The sequence below is a fragment of the Salvia miltiorrhiza genome, unplaced genomic scaffold (genome assembly GCF_028751815.1).
Source record: "Salvia miltiorrhiza cultivar Shanhuang (shh) unplaced genomic scaffold, IMPLAD_Smil_shh original_scaffold_217, whole genome shotgun sequence".
In the NCBI taxonomy this organism is placed as follows: Eukaryota; Viridiplantae; Streptophyta; class Magnoliopsida; order Lamiales; family Lamiaceae; genus Salvia; species Salvia miltiorrhiza.
In genome coordinates this window covers 563,221-586,044 of record NW_026651503.1, presented here as the reverse complement: position 1 = coordinate 586,044, position 22,824 = coordinate 563,221, and the positions used below count along the sequence as shown (strand labels likewise).

The 22,824-nt window shown below is 34.9% G+C and overlaps 2 protein-coding genes across 5 annotated transcripts; both read right to left on the bottom strand.

Moving 5' to 3' along the window:
• Positions 1 to 8,533: 8,533 nt before the first annotated feature.
• On the bottom strand, positions 8,534 to 11,308 carry LOC131003474 (BTB/POZ and MATH domain-containing protein 5-like). Of its 3 annotated transcripts, XM_057929955.1 has the most exons (5): positions 10,814 to 11,308; positions 9,870 to 10,697; positions 9,633 to 9,791; positions 9,362 to 9,516; positions 8,534 to 8,675 (listed from the first exon to the last, which is right to left on the bottom strand). In XM_057929955.1, the coding sequence occupies exons 1-4, from the start codon at positions 10,988 to 10,990 to the stop codon at positions 9,403 to 9,405; spliced, it is 1,278 nt and encodes a 425-aa protein (XP_057785938.1). In that variant the 5' UTR covers positions 10,991 to 11,308; the 3' UTR covers positions 8,534 to 8,675; positions 9,362 to 9,402. The 3 variants fall into 3 exon arrangements, with proteins under 3 accessions (XP_057785938.1, XP_057785937.1, XP_057785939.1); XM_057929954.1 differs by having other exon boundaries at positions 9,870 to 11,308; XM_057929956.1 differs by lacking the exons at positions 8,534 to 8,675; positions 9,362 to 9,516; positions 9,633 to 9,791 and having other exon boundaries at positions 9,869 to 10,009; positions 10,132 to 11,308.
• A 308-nt stretch (positions 11,309 to 11,616) lies between these two features.
• Positions 11,617 to 22,580, bottom strand: LOC131003478 (ribonuclease J). Of its 2 annotated transcripts, XM_057929960.1 has the most exons (17): positions 22,204 to 22,580; positions 21,563 to 21,791; positions 21,035 to 21,158; positions 19,846 to 19,902; positions 19,431 to 19,622; positions 19,249 to 19,326; positions 18,779 to 18,961; positions 18,614 to 18,694; positions 16,813 to 16,878; positions 16,643 to 16,735; positions 15,479 to 15,604; positions 14,797 to 14,910; positions 14,280 to 14,375; positions 14,069 to 14,166; positions 13,549 to 13,991; positions 12,451 to 12,890; positions 11,617 to 11,930 (listed from the first exon to the last, which is right to left on the bottom strand). In XM_057929960.1, the coding sequence occupies exons 1-17, from the start codon at positions 22,310 to 22,312 to the stop codon at positions 11,835 to 11,837; spliced, it is 2,625 nt and encodes an 874-aa protein (XP_057785943.1). In that variant the 5' UTR covers positions 22,313 to 22,580; the 3' UTR covers positions 11,617 to 11,834. The 2 variants fall into 2 exon arrangements, with proteins under 2 accessions (XP_057785943.1, XP_057785944.1); XM_057929961.1 differs by lacking the exon at positions 22,204 to 22,580 and having other exon boundaries at positions 21,049 to 21,158; positions 21,563 to 21,705.
• Positions 22,581 to 22,824: the final 244 nt, after the last annotated feature.

Below are 22,824 nucleotides of genomic sequence, written 5' to 3'. Positions count from 1 at the left end.
TTAGATTTGATGGTTCTCACGTTCTCATAAATAGTATAGTTCTCTCAAGAACAACACCCTATATATATATATATATATATATATATATATATATATATATATATATATGGTTGCGCTAAAATAAAACCAAAGCTTAACCTATAAAATAAGACTAAATATAGACCTTTAGATTTTCTTAATTCAACGGTTTGATCTTGATCATAAAAGTAACGCTAGATTTGTATTAGGATATAAAAGTAATTTCAATATTTTAATAACTAATCTTTACTTAATTAATGGATTGCGTTTCAACCATTATCCCACATTCCATAATTCATACATAAACCAAAAATAATTCATGCAATCATATTATTCCAAAACGTAAAAATTCATACATAAACCAAAAATAATTCATCCAACAAATAAAAATTCATACATAAACAAAAGAAAATAAATGCAATAAGATTATCCAAAAAATGTAAAAATTCATACATAATCAAAAATAATTCATGCAACAGATAAAAATTCATACATAAATCAAAAATAATTCATGCAACAAATATAGATTCGTGCATATTTTTGGTTCAGAAGGTTTGATGTACTTCTAATAGAAGTATTAAATCATAATCGTAATCCCCTGTATATCTTCAAATTGATTACGTTCAATTTTTGTTTCAATTCATTTAATTTTCACTAGCGTCAATTGCGTGCAGAAACTGAACGTAAATCATTTTAAATCTTAAATTCCATAATTAATAGGCGTGAAAATTGGAATTATGTAGTTGTGGATATGGAAGGTCAAAATCATTTCACAATTATACCCTCCAGCTGTAAATGTGTACGAATTATATGAATTTATATCATGAACTACATATTATTCAAAATTTTGATCACAGCCGTTAACTCCCTTATGATCTATGATCAGAAACTAGTCTTATTTTATAGACTAAAGGCAGTTTACTGAATATCGGCCCCCTATATATATATATATATATATATATATTTATATAGGGAGAAGTTCTATTGAGAAGCATAAATGTTGTGAGAAGTGAGAAGCTATCTTGTTCATTGATTTTTTTGCATCTAATGGCCACGATTTATTTAACACTATTGCCGTTAATTTTGAAGATAGGGTTAGGGTAGTAATTTAAATATTATCCATCGGTTACATATCTTTCATTCTTCCATTTCCATATCACTATATAATAAACGTATCTAATTATTTATGGGAGTTTTGATTTGATATCTGTTGGGAACCTTGAGGAATATCCTAACCCTTGTTTTGATGATACCAAAATTCATAGGACTTAAATTTAATAGACTAGAATCGTTTTGAACTCAAGTGTTAGAGTTCGTTTCTAGTTTAGCTTGCGGTGTCGAAGACTGAAGACTGAAGAACGAAGACTGAAGACTGAAGACTGCAGATACCAACTGAAGTATCAGTTGAAGAATCAGTTGAAGACTGATTATTTAATGCGCAATGGACTGATACTAAAGTCAAGTATCAGTTGAACATTCCTCCTAGGACTGATCTTCCAACGTTCAGAGGAAGCCACGTACGCACAAGTACAACCGCATTAAATGCAGAGATCTCAGAATATCTTATCTCTGCAGAGGTCATTCTTATCTGGCGGTAACTTTTCAGAGACGTCACATCTCCTGTCCATCAAAGAGAGCCGTTTCCACACCGACAAGGAACCTCGAAGATTGAAGCCTCAGCCCAAATTCGAATTGCTCTCCAACGGAAGAAATCTTGAGGACGATTTACGCCAACGGATCTATTCAAGAGTTCTCCTACAAATAGCGCTCGAGGATCACTTCAACCTTCACCGATTCAACGACATAAGCTGAAGCTCTGCCAAAATTGCTACTCAGCCTAAAGCTTAACCTCCCCAAAGCTTGAATCGAAGAAGAGAATTCCAAAGCCAAAATCAGTCACTGCTGATTACATACATTCTCTTAGACCCTAGGCACATATCTGTTTACCCAGAAGCCAAAGGTCAAACTTGCTTCAAAGAACTTGTTCTTTGTAAGTATAGTTGGTACTCGTTCAAACCTCCCCCCCCCATAAGAGTGTTTGAGTGTTTCGGAGTTCAGGAAGGTACTCTGAACTCTGAGTGAAAAGTCTGAGCACGAGGTGTGCTTAGCAGGGAAATCCTACGCGAGGTTGTGTGGGTGCTGAAGAAGGGTTTTCTTCAGTTCACGGTTGTGTGCACCAGGCAAGCACACGAGTACGGTTTGCAGTACACCAGTGAAGCACTTGCGGAGTGAATTGTTGGTCTGATCAACCAACCGTGGATGTAGGAAAGGGTTTTTCCGAACCACGTAAAAGTCTCTGTGTTATTTACAGCTTTCAGTTTTACATTCTTACTTGTGCTATTTCAACTGATAAAACTGAACACTGACTAACAGCAAAGAGAAACCTTAATCCAACAACCTGCTCCACCGAGGCTATTACGAAACTAAGTTTAATTTCCGCTGCGTATGATATCGATCTGACTGAACTATCATCTGATAGTCAGGAAGAGTGATATCATCTCTATTTTAGCAAACACGACTGAAGCACTTACTTGCATCAGTTAAGTTCCAGCAACTTAACTGATAACTCATTACTGAAGAGCTTTCAGTATCAGTCGTCAACCCTGTTGGTCAAAACTGATTTCAGTAAAACATGAGTCCTTGTTTGCGTGCAAAGTTTCGTTTTGATCTCTGACTGAGATCCCTCTGATTGAGGTCAGTAGATTAAGTTAAAAATAGCCTATAGGTGTATTTCCCCCCCCCCCTCCTCCCCCCATACACCTATTCGAGACCCTCAGGACCTAATAATATCACTTTTAGTTACAATGCAGAGTGATTAAGTATTAAACATTACAATAATTACAAACCATAGCAACACATATAAATATCAAACATCAAGGTCAATTCATCGAACAATTAATTTGTATCGATTGAACTTATATTGAATCAATTGAACTTATATTGAATCGATTTTGAAAAAATTATATCCATCTTTATATTTCATCTTAAATCCATTGAACTTATATTGAATCAATTTTGAACAAATAGTTATATTCTTTGAATTTTAATGAACAAATCTCATTTTCTAGATGAACATAACCCATTTTTTTTCAATGAATAGTGTATTAATTATGATGAACATCTTTTACTGATTTGATGAACATATTTTACTAATTTGTTGAACATATAGTTATATCATTTGAACTTTGCTAGAGTTTTCCGGATTGATGAAATTATAAGTATAATGAATTTTTAATACGTTTTGTATGAACAAATAGTTATATTATTTGAACTTTAATTCAAAGGATTATGATGGTAGCATAATCAATTTTATTGAAAGAATTGCATATGGAAGGTCGAAAAATGGGGAAAGATTGATGTGCATTGATTCGGTAAAATAAAAGTTACATTACTATCCTCATGTAATGTAAAATATTGTTATTTTGAATTCATTGAATTTGATTTACCCAATTTATGGAATTTGTAGAGCCGTAGGATTACACTAGATTAAAGGCTAGGATTGCTTCTTAATTCTAAATCTTATAGCACTTCTCAATAGATACTAACCCTATATATATATATATATATGTATATATATATATATATATATATATATATATATATATATATAGTTGAGTTCAACAGAGAATTAATTTTTTATTCATCATGAACAAATCTATATAGTTTACGAACAGATCAACATAACTAATGAACAGACGTATTTAGTAAAAATATAGAAAAACTCGCCACCAGCAGGATTCGAACCCAGGGCAAATTGCTTTTCATGCGGTACATTGATCTGTTCATTAAAATTATAGATCTGTTCGTTTTTATTTTACGAATTCTCTATTCTCCACAATATTTAGCTTCTCTGTTGAACCCTTCTCTCTCTCTCTCTCTCTCTCTCTCTCTATATATATATATATATATATATATATATATGGTTCAATTCTAGTGAGAAGCTGAAAATGAGATTAATGAACTTTTCAATATAACCGACGAACCCACAAATTTATTTAATTTGTTAAAAAATATGCTATAGCCAAGAATTGAACCCCATATCAACCGCGACTACATAAGAATTTACAGTAAATTTCATCAAAATATATTAACTTATAAATTCATTTTCACTTCTCAACACATTTGAGTTTCTCAATTGAACTTTACCCTATATATATATATATAGGGATAGAAGAGGGCTAAAATAAAAACACTTCTTAAAATATAAAATATAAACAATTTTCAGCCATCATCAAGATCTACGGTTGATTCGTAACCTTATTGGATGAATTCATGGTCCTGGGTTCGAATCCCAAAGGTAGCAAAAATTTATTTTCACAATTCGTAACCATGTTGGATGAATTCGTAACTCTGTTGAATAAAATTCGTACATTAAAAAATGTTTATATTTATATTTTAAGAAGTGTTTTCACTGTAGCCCTCCCCGGCCTATATATATATATATATAGGGGGCCGCTCCAATGAGACCCCCTAATTTTAGTGAGATCTAGGGCACGATTTGGTGCGTTTATTTCATCAATCCTATGGCTGATATTGTATCTGGAGGGTGATTTTTTTTCGCAGGGTTCGAATCCTGGAGGGAGCAGAATATTTTAAATTTTGTTATTCATCAGTATATACTGCATTGTTCATCAGTATATATGCCTTGTTCATCAGTATACATGTCTTATTCATTACCAATTTTTTAAATTTTATTTTTCATCAGTATATACATCTTGTTCGTTAGATATACGTCTTGTTCATTAGTATTATATGTCTTATTCATTGTACTCGTGTTACACGAAAAATAGGGGGTCTCACTGGAGCGCGCCCCTATATATATATATATATATATATATATATATATATATATATATATATATATATATAGGTAGCCCTCCCCGGCCTATATATATATAGGGGGCCGCTCCAATGAGACCCCCTAATTTTAGTGAGATCTAGGGCACGATTTGGTGCGTTTATTTCATCAATCCTATGGCTGATATTGTATCTGGAGGGTGATTTTTTTTCGCAGGGTTCGAATCCTGGAGGGAGCAGAATATTTTAAATATATATATATATATATATATAGGTAGGGAGAGATTCAAATAAGAATCACTAAATAAAATTAGAACAGAGAACCATTTTAAGCCATTAGATCATGAAGATCTACGGTGGATGCATCATCTTGATGGATGAATGCAGAACCTGGGTTCGAATCCTGAAGGGAGCAAAAATTTTATTTTTTTTGATGCATCAAATTTAATAGTGGATGCATTAATTTGTATAGCAAATGCAGTAATTTTAATGGTTCTTATGTTCTCACTATAACCACACCATATATATATATATATATATATATATATATATATATATATATATATATATGGAGAAGGATATATAAGTAGATAATGGAGAAACATTGAACATGTCATGAATATATCAGTAAAAGCGGTTGAACATACCAATAATTTTGGTGAACGTTTCAGGGTTTGGGGGTTCGAACCCTATATAAGTTCAACACAATTTCCGTTAAACATTAAACGAGCAAACGCTAACCGTCAGATTAGATAAGATCAAGGGCTGAGATTGCTTCTCTTTTCTTTGCAGACATTTACTTCTTCATTGAACCTTCTATATATATCTATACTAATAGAAAAAGAGCCTAAGACATCATAAGACATAACTTGTGGATTGCCTATTTTACCTCTATTACATATTTTATTATAAGGTTATTTTACATATTATATATTGAAACAATAGGGCCGAATGGCCCTATTCAACATACAACATCAAATTTTGTCCACCATTTGAAAAAACATAAATTTTAGCCATTTTTTGTATGTCATGACTATTCTACCCTTCTCTCTCTTTCCTCTCTCTTTCTCATCTCCCTCTCTCTCTCTCCAGCGGCTGCGCTATCTCCTCTCTCCTTCTCATCTCCCTCTCTCTTTCTCTAGCGGCAGCGGCGCCGAGCAGAAGTCACCGGAGCAGATCTGATCGCAGCGGCGGTGCCAAGCAGATCTGATCACAGCGGCGGAGCTGATCTGATCGCAGCGGCGCCGAGCAGAAGTCAGCGGCAGAATTCGTCGGAGTAGAGGATGAGGCGGCGGCGGTGGAGGAGATCCGATCCTCTGAAACGCGTGGAGGAGGGATTGGTCAGGTGGCGGATGATGAGGCGGCGGCGGCAGATCAGATCTGTGCTGATCTGATCTGTGCTGCACGTATGACACTTATGGCACTATTAGTGCCATAAGTGCCATAAGTGCACACTTCCCCCTAGGGTTTAGATGTTCCATTTAGGGTTTAGATGTTCCATTTAGGGTTTAAATGATGTTGTTGTTTCTGTATTTGTGCTGCACGTATGGCACTTATGGCACTATTAGTGCCATAAGTGCCCAAATGACCATTTTACTTAGTTTTATTTTGAATTTTCGTTGGCACTTATGGCACTATTAGTGCCATAAGTGCCAAAATGACTATTTTACTTGGTTTTATTTTGGATTTCCGATGACACTTATGGCACTATTAGTGCCATAAGTGCCATCTTAGCACTTATGGCACTAATAGTGCCATAAGTGCCTAACCCGACCCGGCACGTGACCCGCGTGCCTGATCCTACCCAGTCCGCCTCATTAAGGGCAAAAACGTCCAAATCAATAAAAATGGCCAAAATTTGTGTTTTTTCAATGTGTGGCCATAAATTGTGTTTTATGCTTCATTTTGGCTACTTCAAAATTTTACTCTTATATATTTATATGAATATATTAATTCAATAGATATTACACTTAATTTATGTGATATATATCTATAGCTATTGATAAGGCTTATAGATAAATATATTCATTTAATAAATTATCTAATAAAGTAATGAATTAATAGATTTTCTAAAATAATAGATTATCAAATAAAATACCATTAATTACACGTACAACGTACGTTCTTTCTGCTAGTATACAAAAAAAAAAAATTGAACATGTCAGTAATGCAGTTGAACATACCAATAATTTTATTAAACGTTTGGGGTTTTTGGAGTTCGAAACCTGGATACGTTCAACACAATTACCAATATGTTCATAAAAAATTTGGATACGAAATTTAATCTTAATTATTGACTGTTCAATGAATCATGATCAAATGGCTGAGACTGTTTCTCTTTTCTTTGCAAACATTTATTTTCTTTCCTATTGAACTTTCTCCTATATATATATATATATATATATATATATATATATATAAGGGGCCGCTCCAATGAGACCCCCTAATTTTAGTGAGATCTAGGGCACGATCTGGTGCGTTTATTTCATCAATTCTATGGCTGATATTGTATCTGGAGGGAGATTTTTTTTCGCATGGTTCGAATCCTGGAGGGAGCAGAATATTTTAAATTTTGTTATTCATCAGTATATACTGCATTGTTCATCAGTATATACTGCCTTGTTCATTAGTATATATGTCTTATTCATTACCAATTTTTTAAATTTTGTTTTTCATCAGTATATACATTTTGTTAGTTAGATATACGTTTTGTTTATTAGTATTATACGTCTTATTCATTGTCCTCATGTAACACGAAAAATAGGGGGTCTCACTGGAGCGCGCCCCTATATATATATATATATATATATATATATATATATATATATATATACTTTTTCGCATTAACTTTTATGAAAAATTTAGAATTTACATTTTAATTAGAAACGGTGTCACAATATTTCAATAATTCAACATTTTTAATAAATTATAAAAAAATCATAGTTTAATCAATTCAAACTTCAAATGTCATGTCAAATCATATTCAAGGAGTAGGACCTTCTTGATGACAAAATTTTAAAAGGTTCTAGATCAAACAAGTTTATAATTAAACATCAAAGTTGATCATTGTGTGCTTGCGTTGGCCAAACGATAAGGATTGATGCCTAAGACCAAAAATCTTAAGTTCGAGTCCCCGTAACGCGATTTTTTAATTTCTTTATTTAATATTGTAAATTTATCGAAAAACATCAAAATTGATCATTACTCAATGTTGGACACCTGCAACGAGTATGACCTTCTTAAATCATGTGTAAAGATACCAAACATAACAGTCTGAATACTTATTGTGTAGAAAAAAAAATCATGTAACAATTCCTGCAGTTATCCATATGTACTGCCAACCAAAATTCAACTTTCAAAAGTTAGAAAATCTGTAATTGAATTCGAAGTAATTTTAGAGTTTTGAGAATTGAAAAAACTACATATTTTTTCTCTTGTATTTATGCATATGACAAAAAGAAATTTGTTCCTTTATTAACAAGAACAGATACCGTGTCTATCAACCTACGTGATACAAGCATCAAGTTTTTCTTCTGTCTTCAATTAATTTATCTATAAAACATTTATATATATAGAGAGAGTCCTATTAGTATACAGAGTTAAAATAAAGCTCGAGAGAAATTTAACATCTCAAAAGGTTAGGAAGCAAATCCATACGGTCACAACAATCCGCAAATATTGATAACATCACAAGCAAATCCGCTTGGTCACAAAAACGTAGCAGAAACTTTGAATCCCCAAGTGCGATTAGAAATACTTTTGAGATCATGAATATTCTACAACTTACACAATCGACCAAACAATTAAACAGGAACTGATAAGAGATTAGATGTCATAAAAAAACACGACTAACTAAAAATCTATATAATATATAAAACACCAGTTTAACGTAAACTTTTTCCCACCAAATTTTCTCTTTCTTTATCTTTCTTTTTCAATTTTGCTTCTTTTTTAAAAATCATCAATTTTAATTCATAAAAATATATTCAATATGGATGTTAAACTAAAGATAACGAAAAGATCTTTAATTTGATGTAAAAATTACAAAAAATAAATTTAAAATAAATAAGTTATTATCATTTAAAGTCATAAATTTATTTCTTTTTCTCTCTCCTCTCTCATCTATCATCTTCTCTCTCCTAAATCCATTATTTTGAATTTCACGATTATATCTTTTCCCTATTTCATTCCCTTTTCTTTATTAATTTAATTTTATTTTTATAGTATTTTTATTAGACATCATTTTTAATATTTATGCGACTAAAAAGATTAAACTTATAATTTGTTCATTTTAGAACTCTTTAGCTTAAAAGTAAATTTTTAAAGGTGATATTTAGATTTGTATAAATTTATAGGAGTAAATCTTAGAATATTATATGATACATAATGATACTCATTATCATTTACTTGCTTTTGATATTTGATGATTTTTATATTTATACACAATATCAATTATATTTACTTACATTTAATATGTATATTTATTTATTTAAAATATCACTCACTTTTAATATTAGTCGTGCATCGCACGAGCGGGCGTACTAGTAATGCTAAGAATATAGACAAACTGAACACTTCTCTACACAACTAAGCCTCATTCATCTCTTGTGACATGACCTCCTTCATCTTTGCCCACAGCTTGCATCCATAGCTCCATAATTCCTTGAAAACAGGTTCATATAAGTAGTATAATTCAACCACCTACAAACACAGTGTTATATAGTATTAATCTTTTTAGCAAACTAACACACTTATTCCAAACAATAAATTCAAAAATAAACCACCAATAGGGAAACTAAACTAGTGAAAAAAAGGACCTGGCCATAGCAAACGTATGATTCACATTGTCTTCTAAGACCATTGAGTTGAAAGCGATCAGCTGCTGCAAGAATCTTGAGAGCAAATAAATTGGAACTAGCAATAGCTTCTATATCTCGTTTGTGAATCACTTGATTATATATAAACCAGAGCACAGCCTGCAATGGAAAACATTTGTGGTGAGGGAGGAATAGGATACATTGATCTAATTACTAGTGATGAGATAAAGTGAATACCTCAAACACATTAGTTTTGACATCTGAAATGACAATGTGGTCGGATTGGGATTGGGATTGAGAAACTGAAAGAAGAGCAGGGCATCGCATTGTTATAACAGCCTCATCGGCATAGTAACGTCGATCTCCCACTTGGAAAACTACACAGCGCTCCAATGGCTTAGAGGGGTGATCAACAAAAACACCTAAGGTTGCTCTAATTATTATAGAATCCTGTCTCACATACCCACCAGATTCAATATGAAAGTCGATTTCCCCATACCTTTTTCCAGCTTCTATAGTCACAACATGCTTGTATACTATTCTGTCATCAAAGAAAGAATATCCGGCGTGAACACCAGAACCCTGACGATCCAGCACCTCGAGAGCAGCAACGAGTTGCACGCTCGTTGCACTCTCATTCTTAATAAGTAAGGAGGCGAGGCCTCCATAGTGGGAAGCCAGATCCTTTCCCTGGGGATACAGGTGCAGTCTAAATTTGTGGCCTCCCACCACGAATGCTCGGCTCTGAATCCAGTTCCCCATCCCAATGCCCTCGTAGGCAGAGTAGTTCCGCACCACAAATTTGTAACACTTCTTTTCCATCATTTTCACTCTACTACTACTGCTCTGCCCCTTTTCCATAATGGAACGTTGGCGTTCCTCTTGTAGCAGCAAGGACAAAACATTAGAAAGGGGTGGGAGAGGATCCTGAGAGATGACTTGAGAGCGTAGCTCCGAATAGGATTCCTTCACCCCCATCAGAAACTGCACGACACACTCTTGTTGCTCAAAATCCGACCAAAATTTTGCACTTGCACATTTGCATTCCCTCATGGGCTGAAAATCCTGCAATTCGTCCCAACATAATTGAAATTTGGCGTAGTATGAACGAATATCCATCGATCCTTGCTTTAAACACGCGAGTTGTTGCTTTAATTGGTAAATGCGAGCTGCTGCATTACCTGGCGAAAAACGTTGATGGAGATCCTTCCATATTTGAGCGGCAGATTCCAAATATAGCAAAGTTGATCGTATATCTGGATCGACCGAATTCCGAAGCCAGGAAACCACAATGCTATTGCATCGCATCCAATAGTTGTAAGTAGGATCAAGCACATCTGGTTTTGGGGTGGATCCATCGATGAATCCAACTTTCTTCTTGGCGGTGAGAGCGGTGAGCATACAACGCCTCCAGCTCTTGTAATTTGAACCGATCAAAAGATCGGAAACAAGGATTAAACCAGGTACATCACCGTTGTGGACGTAGAATGGACCGCTGATATCTTCCAAAAAATTGACTTCTCTTGCATTCTTGTGTCTTGTCATTTTCATACAAAATAAATCGATAATTTTGTGATCAACCAAGACAAGGGAAAAAGGAGATAGTGTATTTCTTCATTATGAAAAAGAGGTTTTTGAATGAGTTAAGGTGGAGCCAAATGTCGACTCCCTAAATAATTCGGCCATGACATGAATAAAAATATATTAGTCCCTTGTTTCAAGTTTCTTTTAATGGTAGTTACTTGTTAGTGGTCTTAGATTTAATTACAAGGAATCAGTGTAAAAAAGAAAAAAAGTATATGGTCGATCAAAAAATATTATGATACACTTTAATGTGGACGATGGATATTTTGTATCAGGAATTGAAAATTTAATGGTTGAAGAAATGCTAATGTGCAGTGCAAGCGCGTATTAGGACTAGAGTTTCTTTTCAAGAGGCTGTGATTCCGTTCCTCTCATCACTAATCTTGAAAATTGAGAATGCTTCATCTAAATTTATATTTATATTTATATTCATGCAGTAGCTTTCATTAAAATTGCTAGGCTACAAAATTGGTCTGGCTAAACATTAAATAGGTAACCAGTATTTGAAACTTCAAATTCTAAATTACATGAATTCTGGAAAGAATCTTCTTGATACCAATTTCCCATGATTTCATCCAGCCCTCTGTCAACAACACAAACTTTTCATCCAGCCCATGATCATTTGGAACTACTTGATTCCAAGCTTGATAAAATTTTGTCTAAATCCTCAAAATATGGCCAGCTCGATTGCTTTTGTTTATCACTCTTGCTTTCCTGTTCAAAATAGATATAAGGTAAGTCAAAATTAGTCACAAAAATATAGGATACATCATCCCCAATGCTTTATCAACTAGGATGGCTAAAATAATTCAAATAAATGTATGGATCTTTTCACTGCCTTCAAACTTAGGTCCATGTTCACGACTAAGAGTTAAATAATGAAATGAAGAGCATACATGATCATGCAGAACACTACCACATCAGAACAGCAAACTAATGCTATCTTAATCAACAGTTCAAGGGATGTTGGACGTGGGGGCACACAAAAAGTCACTGATTGAAGGTTTATGCAAAATATGCACCCTCGTGGTTCATTCCCGCACTCACAGCGGGTTGTGTAAAACATATAACTGGTTTAGATAATTTATTTTTATTCAAGGCTATTAGCTATTAGTTTCTTGAAAAAGTTGTGCACGTTTTAGAAAAACAAAAGATGAAATGAAAAATCTAGAAAGCAAAAAGAAAAGTATTCCTACATGTGTCAATACCATAATGTGTAAATAAGGAAACCAACCTCATATTTCTGAACAAGGGATGTCCAAAGAGATTTACATTGTCCAGGACTTCTACTGATTCCATCTGCCAACAAATTTGCCGATATCTCTTCCCAGAGAGCCATCCGTCCTTTAAGAACTTGGAATCGATTATGAAGCTCCCCACGCACTTTAATCATCTTCTTGACCTCTTCGGGTCTCCACTTGTTCCTTTTCGCTATCTTAGATGATTTAACACGAGGGTTTGGCAAGCCAGGGTCCACTTTACTACCTTCTTCTTTGTCTTTTTCTTTGTGTTCTGCTGCTGGAAGCAATTCAACATTATGTTCAGATTGAATGGGCTCTGATGAGGATACAAATGACTTCCAAAAGACGTCTGGTTCATTGGTTTTTAGCGCTCTATCTGGCAATCCAGAAGTTGATGCAGCCATTTCACCTTGAACCTCATCAAAATCCTGATCTGCAAATTCAGCCATTAAGTCAGAGCAGTAGGTATTAGCAAGGACTAAGGAGAGATTCTGTAGAACAATATTCACAGTATATACATACAAGATGCTAACGTCCCATAAAATATGATTATGCTTTATAGTTAATGGGAGAATACTGCCATCATGTATTGGTTTTATGGCTTTATTATTAAGAGATCAGTACTCATGGAGTAAGAATCACACCCACTGATACAGCTCAATAAGACCAAATTCTACATTGTACAAATTTGTAATCAAGAGTATCGCCCCCTACACTTGCGCAAAGATCAGACTACAGTAAAAGTTTTCTAACAAAAATATTACACGTAGAATAGAAGAACCAGCTACGAAGTAGCCATATATGTGGGAAGCACACATGTTATGATCTGAAAGAGTTTTCTGCATACTGTGTTATTAATGAGTAAATTCACACTTGTTGTCCCTAGTGCGTGCGAAAATTTGGTCACTCCATTCTCTTAAGAAATGCAGAGAGAACTCAAATAAATATAAATGCTATCACACTCATGAATAGTTGTCTTAAAAGTTTTACTTGTATGTTATACTGTAGAAAAACTTGAAAACCAAGAAATTCCCTTTTGGTGGATCATAGCCAACTGGCTGTGTTGTTGAAGCAGCACTTCGCAAACTAACCTTCTAATTCTTGTGCTGATGTACTTCTTTCAAGTGCAAGGCCATTGACATCTTCCTCAAGCCTAGCAATTGGTTGTTTTCTCTTCTCATGTCTATCAACTGCTTTTCTCAATGCTGAAAACTCAGAACTGATATGCGACTTTCCCGATAGTTTTTCATTGATTTCATCAGCAAGCACTCCAGCTGGATTCTCAATAGCAATTGCTATCACTTCGGGTCTTTTGCTACTGTACTTCCTCACCATTTTTCTTAAAACTTCGGATACAATTCTTTCCATATGGGCCAGAGGACAAGTCACTGGGCAGCTCGACAGTGCAGCATGTGCAGCCTTATGAAGTGCATCCAAAAGTTTCCCTTTATCTAGCCATAAGCATCGTGTCGTAATTCTAATTTTTCCTTTTAATGTCTTCTCAACTGAACCATCTGGACGCATAATCTCCATGCTGCATTGGCAGATGAGGCTGTAATCATGCAGTAAAAAAGTCAAGAGCAGTACATGCAGGATTTCTAGATGACATACCTGACAACTATAATACCATCCGATGCAATTCTCATTCTCTCATCAATACATAGTTCAGTTGCTGTGCCAAATGCTTTGTCACCATCACTGTACATTAACTGGCGTTCAAATACAGTCAGCGGGACATTTTTTAGCTATCTACACGGTGTGATGTGCTCTCATCTAGATATATGTAAGAAAGAGAGAGAAGAGGAGGAGTTCCATTCTTAACCTGCAGATTCTCTTTACCAAGGGAAATGAACCCATTTGATAGAACTCTTCTATTTCTCAAATGAGACACCCCTAGCATCTCCCCATTCTTTATAACCTGAAATAAAAAGGCAAGTTACATAATTTATGCCACATGATGCAAGACTTTGGTGTTCCATTATATCAAAACATCTACGTGGAAGCAGATTCTCTCTCTCTCTCTCTCTCTCTCTCTCTCTCTCTCTCTCTCTCTCTCTCTCTCACACACACACACACACACACACACACGCATACACACAACACACACAAGCATATGCACACAAACGTGAGAGATGATCCTCCATAATTAGTGTCTTAATCAAGATTAAGAATGAAAACACGCATACACACAACACACACACACACAAGCATATGCACACAAACATGAGAGATGATCCTCCATAATTAGTGTCTTAATCAAGATTAAGAATGAAAACTTACAAGAAATATTAAATGAAATGGAAGCCAGATTAAAATTTAAACTGAAACTAATTACTTACAGTAGTATGCCGAACCCCAGTTGATCTTCCCAGCAACTCATGCTCTTTCAAGAATAAGAGCTCTCCATGAATCGGCAGGAAGTGTTGAGGTTTAACAATTTTTAGCACTTCATCCTTACAAAAAGAATAAGGTAAAACTCCATTATATGAATTCAACCAGCCAGTTAGGGACATGGAAAGTGATAACAACATAATTTACAAATTATGTCAAGGAAATAGCAGTATCTAAAAATGCCAGAGAGAATAGTAGGATATCTAAGTGAAAGTCATTACTATTCCATGTGGTAAAAGATCCAGTTTGCTCCTCTTCCAATACCTATTCAGTTATAAATTCCTAGCAACAACAAATGGAAAACGCAAAACATGATGGACAGGAATTAATAATACCCCTTCAGCATTCGCACCAAGGCAAAAATATTAATACAAAGTTAATATTCGTACAGTTTAAAGTGTTCCATTAGAACATCCAAAGTTAAAACAATCTGTGCAGCGTGCAAATAGTTAGAATAATGCATATGCTGCCAACACAATATTAATACAACTTGAACCCAAGATCTGCAAGCTGAATGATTGCTTCTGAACTTTGAAAGTTCAGCATTATAGAACCCAGAACCCAACCAAAAATCATCACTGCATGACCTAGCGCATTACAAGGATTCTCTAAAGCAATCAAATGTCTTACCAGTTCTTCACGATGGGCATGGCCAGATGTATGCAGCAGTTCATTCTTCCCCATAACTATTTGTGGTCCAATTTCTGCAAGGCGATTCATCATTTTCATGACTCTTGTCTCATTGCCTGGGATTACCTACAATACAAAATTTATAAACAGTTGCAGTGCCATAAGAAACTGCTTGAAAAAGAGTCGCAGATACTCAATTAGGAATAAAAATATTTTGAGAGGGGCCATAAATCCCCCCGAAATGGAAAATCTGGACGAATTTGTGAGCATTGATAGGCAAAGTTTTAATTCAAAGAACATACAACAATTCAGTTTGGAGTCTTCACTGGAATGGTAGGGAGCATGTACGAAGTAATTTAGGGAGCATTTCAATAGGAGAATTAACCTACTTGCCAATTTTACCCCAAAACTAGGATTTAAAGATACCTGATACAGTGCAATTCGTCACTCACAAAATCACTAGTCATTTTAATATCATTTTGCTTAATATCATAATTTAGACAAAATTCACCAGCTAGGTGAAACCTAATCCAACTCTTCAAAATCAAATTGCATCAGTTATCTGCCTAAGTGCATCTGATCTATTGTAGCATTACCAGCTTCAGTTCTCCAATTTTTTAATTTAATTAGCATATCATTCTCATCCAGTAAAGTAAAGATGGTTTTCTATAGTTCTTTTCCAGAGCTGTTGGGCTTTTTTTGGAATTGCTTAGTTTCAATATATGAGATCTTGGTTTACATACAATAACAGATACACAGTTTAGTAACAATAATATTCTCCAATTGATCTGAGAGACATGTAAAATATGATTTCAAAGAAAAGAGATTGGATATCTAGGAATTCTTAAGATCAGAGAGGATGTGCTTTCGATCTCTTGAAGAATGGTTTCAGTCAAGAAAAACCAACTAAAGCTCTAGCATCTTGCAAGAGCCCATTTCGCTTCCTTTCTCATCAAAGAATATGTAATTGGGTATTTTCTAGTGCAAACGTGGTCCTATGCTGAGCATATTTTGCTTCCTTTGTCATCAAATATCACTAGGAGACTTTATGGTCCAAATTAAGATTATCGCCCATGTTATAATATGTAATTTATGATGACAGTAAACGACAGATCTCTAAAGACCAATAATTTTGCATCTTAAATCTACTAGAAGATCTATTACCTTAGCAGAATATAAGATTAGATCTTCTTTGTTCAACTTGAGGGAATGGCTGCTTCCATGTGAGGCAAGATTCAGTGCTGCACGTGGTTCTGCCTGACAGAATTGGAGATTAAGTGATACACCAGTCATTCTACCATTAAACATTAGCAGAAAAGGCTAGAGTGGCCTACTTGAGAACCAGTGGTAACAATTAGCAAGTCTTTTGGGGCATAAGCATCAATATCTTCCACTTTCACCTGTTCACTAAAGCTTTATTAGAAAGTTGACAAAAGTACAGTATAACAAAAAAGGACGTGCAATATAGAGGAAATTCTGCCTTGATAATTACATGAAAGGAACTAATCGTTTTTCCATCCGAGTGTACAAAATAAAGCTAGGATATGGCAGCTGTTTATCCTATTCAAGATTTAATGCAGAAGTCTCTCAAAAAAAAAAAAGATTTAATGCAGAAGAACTTTGACCCACAATTACTGAAATCAGAATAAGATAGCATTGTGAACCATTATGGTTATACTTACACAAGCTACCCAATGAACAAAAAGATTTAAAAGGTTAACATTGAAAACAGGGTTAGGTGTTCGGAGGATCTCCGGAAGAGATAGTCTTCTTTCTCCAAGTTGTTTCCATCGATGTATCACATTTTTTCATTCCATCATCAACCCATGACTTCTATTTTCTAGCTTTACCTTCAACTTTTTACTTGTTGCAGTTTGAGAGATTCTGAATATATGTCTATGCTCTCCTGTGGACCTATTAGAAACTGAGGTTGGAGGAGGATTTTGTGGATACAAGGTGGGATTCTTCTGGTGTTGTGTTGCTTAAATAATTTTAATATTCTTTTTCCCTACATTCCCATTCCCCTCATCAACCTCCATCCCGTCCCCTCCACATCCCCCCTCTCTCCCCCCCCCCCCAAAAAAAAGGATTATATGGAGGGCACTAGTGCATAGGCCACCTACCTGTGTATGAAACAGATGAGAAACCATTGTTCATCTCTTCCCAGTTGGTGTGTTCTTTGGGGCAGATAGGAAACTCAGGAGTAAATCCTCTTCATTGTCCTTTTGTGCAGCTTATGTGGTCCAAGGCTCTGGCATTGTTTGGATGCATTTGTGAATCCTAAATCATGTCCGGATGATTGACTTGGGAGCCAAAGTGAAGGTTCTTAGGAGAGCTATTAACTCTGTGTGCTTAAGGTCTTTAAGGTTGGAGAAGAATAGAAGAATAATATTCACGGAGTGTTAGAATAGAGTCAAGATAGAGGTAGCTTCATGGGTTCAAAATCATAATAAATCTAGGTTTGTTGAGTAGAATTATGGGTCCAACATAATTTCAGTTGCAGCTCAAATCTACAACAATAGTTAGATTGGGGGAAGAGGGGGGGGGGGGTGTATGCAAAGGTGTGTTATTTGATAATACAAAAAGACATAAATGGTTGAATAGAGCCGCGTATATAACCATGATACTATTTATTAGGGCGTGAAGTCCAGCCGAGCCAAGTATTGCCAAGCAGAAAGTTTGATTCATTCACTATAGAGTCAAGCACAAGGTTAGCTTGCCAAAACACAATCAAGGCTTACGAGCTTATTCAACCTAATTGAGTCTAAACAAACTTTCTAAATGTAGATTCATAATTTCCTCCAATTTTTTTTTCCTAAATAGGTGTAATTTATACTTTGATATTCATTATTCATAACAAATACAGTTACTAAGTAACTATATACTTACTAATTAGAAGTATAAATATATGTTAAATTTAATTAATAATTTACATTTTCAAGCTAGCTCTTTTAACGAGCATATCACAAACTAACAGGGTGAGTAGTACCAAAGTCAAGCTTGGCTAAGCCCATCTGCGGACCTATTTACAGCTACAAGAGAGCACTATGACAAACACCTGGTTGTGATGCAACTCATGATACTCTGTAGAAAGACTGAATTGTAGACAAGTGTGGTGGAATGTACGGCCATTACCAGGGTTGAAGGATCAATGGGTGCCTTTCCATCTTTCCATGCAGCGTCAAGGTAAGTCCTCAAGGACATACCAACAAATACCTAAATTATGAATGACAATACACTCTCTCTCAGATAATTTCTGTAAACTTCTGAATGTAAAATTAGAAGAAAGATGGAGCATACCAATTTCCGCCCAGTCAGATCAGCTGCAGCTTTTACACTGCCAAGCCGATGAATATTTGAGGCAAATTGAGTGGTGACAACCCTTCCTTTCGCAGCTGATATATGCCTCAATAACGAATCAGCCACAACTGTCTCACTTAGTGTCCTTCCTGGTGAAAGCACATTTGTCGAATCACTCATCATCTACAAAGCAAGAAACAGAATAAGATAGCTATTTGAGCATTTTCTGAGGAATAATTCATCATTATAGTGTATTTAATAATACAATATTGACAATATTTGATTACAAAAGAAGGCTTAAACTTGCAGGGTTTTCAAAGTTAGCCTACTTTATTGCAATGTCTTAGAATTCAAGAAGATGTTATGGTCATGTTTCGTAATATGAACATTGGGAGTATTAAATAAGTAAACACAACTTTATATAACATTTACTATTGAACAGAGATTAACAAAGAGATTGCACTGCTCACCAAAGTCACTCCTTCTTTTGAAAGTTCTTCCAGAGCTTCACGATCAAAAACGTTCCCATCCAATGGCGACTCATCTATCTGAAATTATTTGTTAATATCAAAACACTGAAAAAAAAAATTAATTGTCTACAAAAGTAAATGCTGGAAAAGAAAATAAAAAGAAAGATATCCATGCAAAGTACCTTCCAGTCCCCTGTGTGAAGAATAGTACCATCAGCACACCGGAAAACTAACCCACAGCAATCTGGAATAGAATGTGTCACTCTTATTGGCTCAACTTCAAATGGCCCGGCAACAAATCTTCTCCGTGTATTAAACACCTTAAGTCTAGATGGAAGAAAGATCCCAAACTCCTTTAGACGCTTCTTAATAAGCTGTTTAAAAAGAAAAGACATGTCATTAATAAGTATCACCAGTGTGTGGTCCTTCCAACCTTATGTGGATGAATAATGAGATTTAAAAATTATAACTGCTAGACTGAAAGAATAATACTAGAACTTATGAATTATGATGCAACTTTAGCATAATCACAACATCTAATCATGCCAGTATTGAATAGATTGAATTAAAATGAGTCGCGGTATATATAACACTAACCTCCATCGTGAAGGACGAAGCAAATATTGGTGTATGAGAATCCAGAGCTGGAATAACCTGAAGTGAGCATAACCAGTGAAACCATAAACCCATAGTTCAATAAAAAGCAACGCTGCCAGGAACTTTTAACAAAACTACTAAGGAAATAAAAACTCTCCTTAAGTCTTATACTCAGCAAGAATATGCCAGAGTATAAGATGAAGATACATCAATAGCTTGCAGAGAGTATCAAGTGTCCCCAAAATTAGCAGTTTCATATATTTAAACTGGCCTCAAAGAAGGTTCATACATCAACTATTTCCTTGACAAAAAAAAAAAAAAAGAAACATATGCAGTTTTAATTTACTAGTAGTAGACATAATTGTTGAGTTCGATCAACAGAAAAGCTCATGCACAAATCAATTCACACTAAAACCATCCCACTCTGAGATGTGAAGGGCAAAAAAAGTAGAGACTTAATTAAAATAATTCATTAAGCTAAACTAAAGGAAGGCTATAAATTCCAGAGCATTTGAGGGATTTCCTCAGGCAGGACATGTATCATATAACCATCATTAAGTTCTATGTTATTGCCCTTCTTAGTCAGCAACACTGAAAATTTAACCAGATTTTTAAAGGGTGTTTGGCTGAGCTTATAAGCTGTTTAGGAGCTTATAAGCTCCTTCAAAGTGTTTGGCAAAATAAGAATAAGCTCTAAGAGCTTATAAGCTCCCCAAAAGATAAATTCCTCTATCCCAACTTATTTTCTCATTTTCTTATAAGCAACACTCATTTTACAAAAATAACTCAATATGATTTTTTATTTTCATTATATATCATTCTAATTTCATCTCTTTTTTATTTTCTCTCTCTAACTAAAAATTCTCTTTCTAGCTTGTAAGCTCAATTATCCAAACACTTTGACAACTTATAAGATCTTAAGAAACTACATCTTATAAGCTCCAAGAGCTTATAAGCTCTTTAAAATAAGCTTAGCCAAACACCCTCTTAGAACTAAATCCTATTTTAGTGGTAGGAAATAAAGCACAAACATGTACACACATCTTATAAAAGTTTATCTAGGCTAGTTTCTACTTGCACCAAAACTTTATAGATGACTGCACTTTTAAGTTTTCCTGCATCATAAATTTAGCAGGTCTCAGCTGTCAATCTTTGCATAATATATTACAAGTAGAATTAGAAACTTTACCCAAGGCAACGCACCAATGTGATCTTCGTGCCCATGAGTAATAACTACAGCTTCAATTTTGTGGCTCCATTTTTTGATAAAAGTGGTATCAGGTATAATCTTCTGGATACCTAGATCGTCGTAGCTGAGATGCATATATAGAACATAATCAAGATTTCAAAAAAAATAATAATAATAAAGATAAGCAGTAGTTAAAAGACTTAGGGGACAATGCATCTAGCATTATAAAGTTTTTGGCAGTTGGACATATTTTATTAAAAAAAAAAAAAGATCTTCACAACTGTTGTATGATAAACTAAAGTTTCAGTTTTAAATGAGATTAGCTAGACCAAGATGAAGAATATGTTTTTTACAAAAACCCCAATCTATAGATTCTATACACAAAATAAATACTTATAACTTGCCAAGAACAACCATGTCTAAGGACAAAAGACTATATTTACTTCCTCACAGTACAAGCTATCAGCCTCCAGCAGCCCTGTGGTGCAGAAAGTTAAAAAATAGTACTATCAGTTCGTTTGAACTTACTCTGGGAACATAATACCAGCATCAATCAGAATATATCGATCGTAATTCCCCACTAGCATGCAATTCATCCCTATTTCTCCTAAGCCACCAATAGGCAGTATACGTAAAGGCGGTCCATCAGAGCCTTCATAAAATTGCTCCATCTTGCGTTTAACCGAATCCTCCATACTCTTTCCAGCTCCTTCTCTTCTTCCAAACCTTCTATTAGGTACCTTGGAGCCACGTATACCTATAATTCATACAAATGAGACACTTCCGTTGGTGCTTGGTATTAAGATACCTCAAAAGTACAACTAAAAAGTAAAGCTTGAGGGAAAAAAGCATAAGTAGCTATTCGACGAGCAGCCACTCGAGCCTGAAGCCCTAGTTTGAATACAGTAAGTAATGATCGAGAGCAGAAATGGCACGTCTAAGAAGACACAATACAGTGACAAAATTTCAAGCCAAAATAAATTTTAATACATCCACCTCTTCTTCCTCATTAAGTATAAAACGGCACAAGTAAAAGAGTAAAATTACAGTTCATCCCCAAATGAATCGCTTTAACAGAGTTCACATATTTATCGAACTCAACGCACAAGGCAGCTAAAACAAAAACACAAAACACACACACGCACAGCATAGAATAGTATGCAGCAGACCTTTTACTGAAGGGACGGATACACAACAGGAAATGAAGCGCCGTCTGGGCTTTGGCTGACACCAAAAGAGCTTGTGCGGACATAGTGAAATTGTGCTCAAAGCCGCCATACTTACACAAATTTTCACGAAAATCTATATGCTATACATACATGTGGAAGAAGGTAGTCCTAAAAGAAGGGAAAATCAAAACCCTGAAGAAAATGTGTGGGCGCGCGAAATGTGTTGCAGGGTTTTAGAGAGCTGCAGCGGATTGCTCATTTGGTATGGTGGCCTAAAATATCTTTTGCTTATCAACAAAAAGCGAAAGCCAAAGAGATCAGATTTCAGGAGCTGCACGCCATCATGTCCGAGAGCTGATGCGATTTTTGTCTAAAGCTTTTCCATTAATGCGACTTATGTCTACCGCATATGTATTTCGATTATTTTGATGAGTGAAAATTTAAAATGCATTTTGATGGCTTTGTTTGGTTTCAAATCGGTCTCTTTTTTTGGATTTACTTTACGTATAGCTGTCAAATCGAATAAATATATAAAATTCTTTTATAAAAAATTAAGCAAAATCAACAATTTAAGGAATACGACATTTCTGCCTATTAAAACTATTTTCATTGTAATATTAT

What these genes read in the sequence shown, in the direction of transcription:
- LOC131003474 (XM_057929954.1), bottom strand. Translation starts at nt 11,183, where the DNA reads ATGAAAATGACAAGACACAAGAATGCAAGAGAAGTCAATTTTTTGGAA. An exon ending in TCAAAACTAATGTGTTTGAG is followed by an intron (nt 9,792 to 9,869) that starts GTATTCACTTTA and finishes TTTCCATTGCAG; the next exon opens with GCTGTGCTCTGGTTTATATA. An exon ending in CATACGTTTGCTATGGCCAG is followed by an intron (nt 9,517 to 9,632) that starts GTCCTTTTTTTC and finishes CTGTGTTTGTAG; the next exon opens with GTGGTTGAATTATACTACTT.
- LOC131003478 (XM_057929960.1), bottom strand. Translation starts at nt 22,312, where the DNA reads ATGGCGGCTTTGAGCACAATTTCACTATGTCCGCACAAGCTCTTTTGG. An exon ending in ATCCGTCCCTTCAGTAAAAG is followed by an intron (nt 21,792 to 22,203) that starts GTCTGCTGCATA and finishes TATGAATTATAG; the next exon opens with GTATACGTGGCTCCAAGGTA. An exon ending in ATCAGCACAAGAATTAGAAG is followed by an intron (nt 12,891 to 13,548) that starts GTTAGTTTGCGA and finishes CTGAATTTGCAG; the next exon opens with ATCAGGATTTTGATGAGGTT.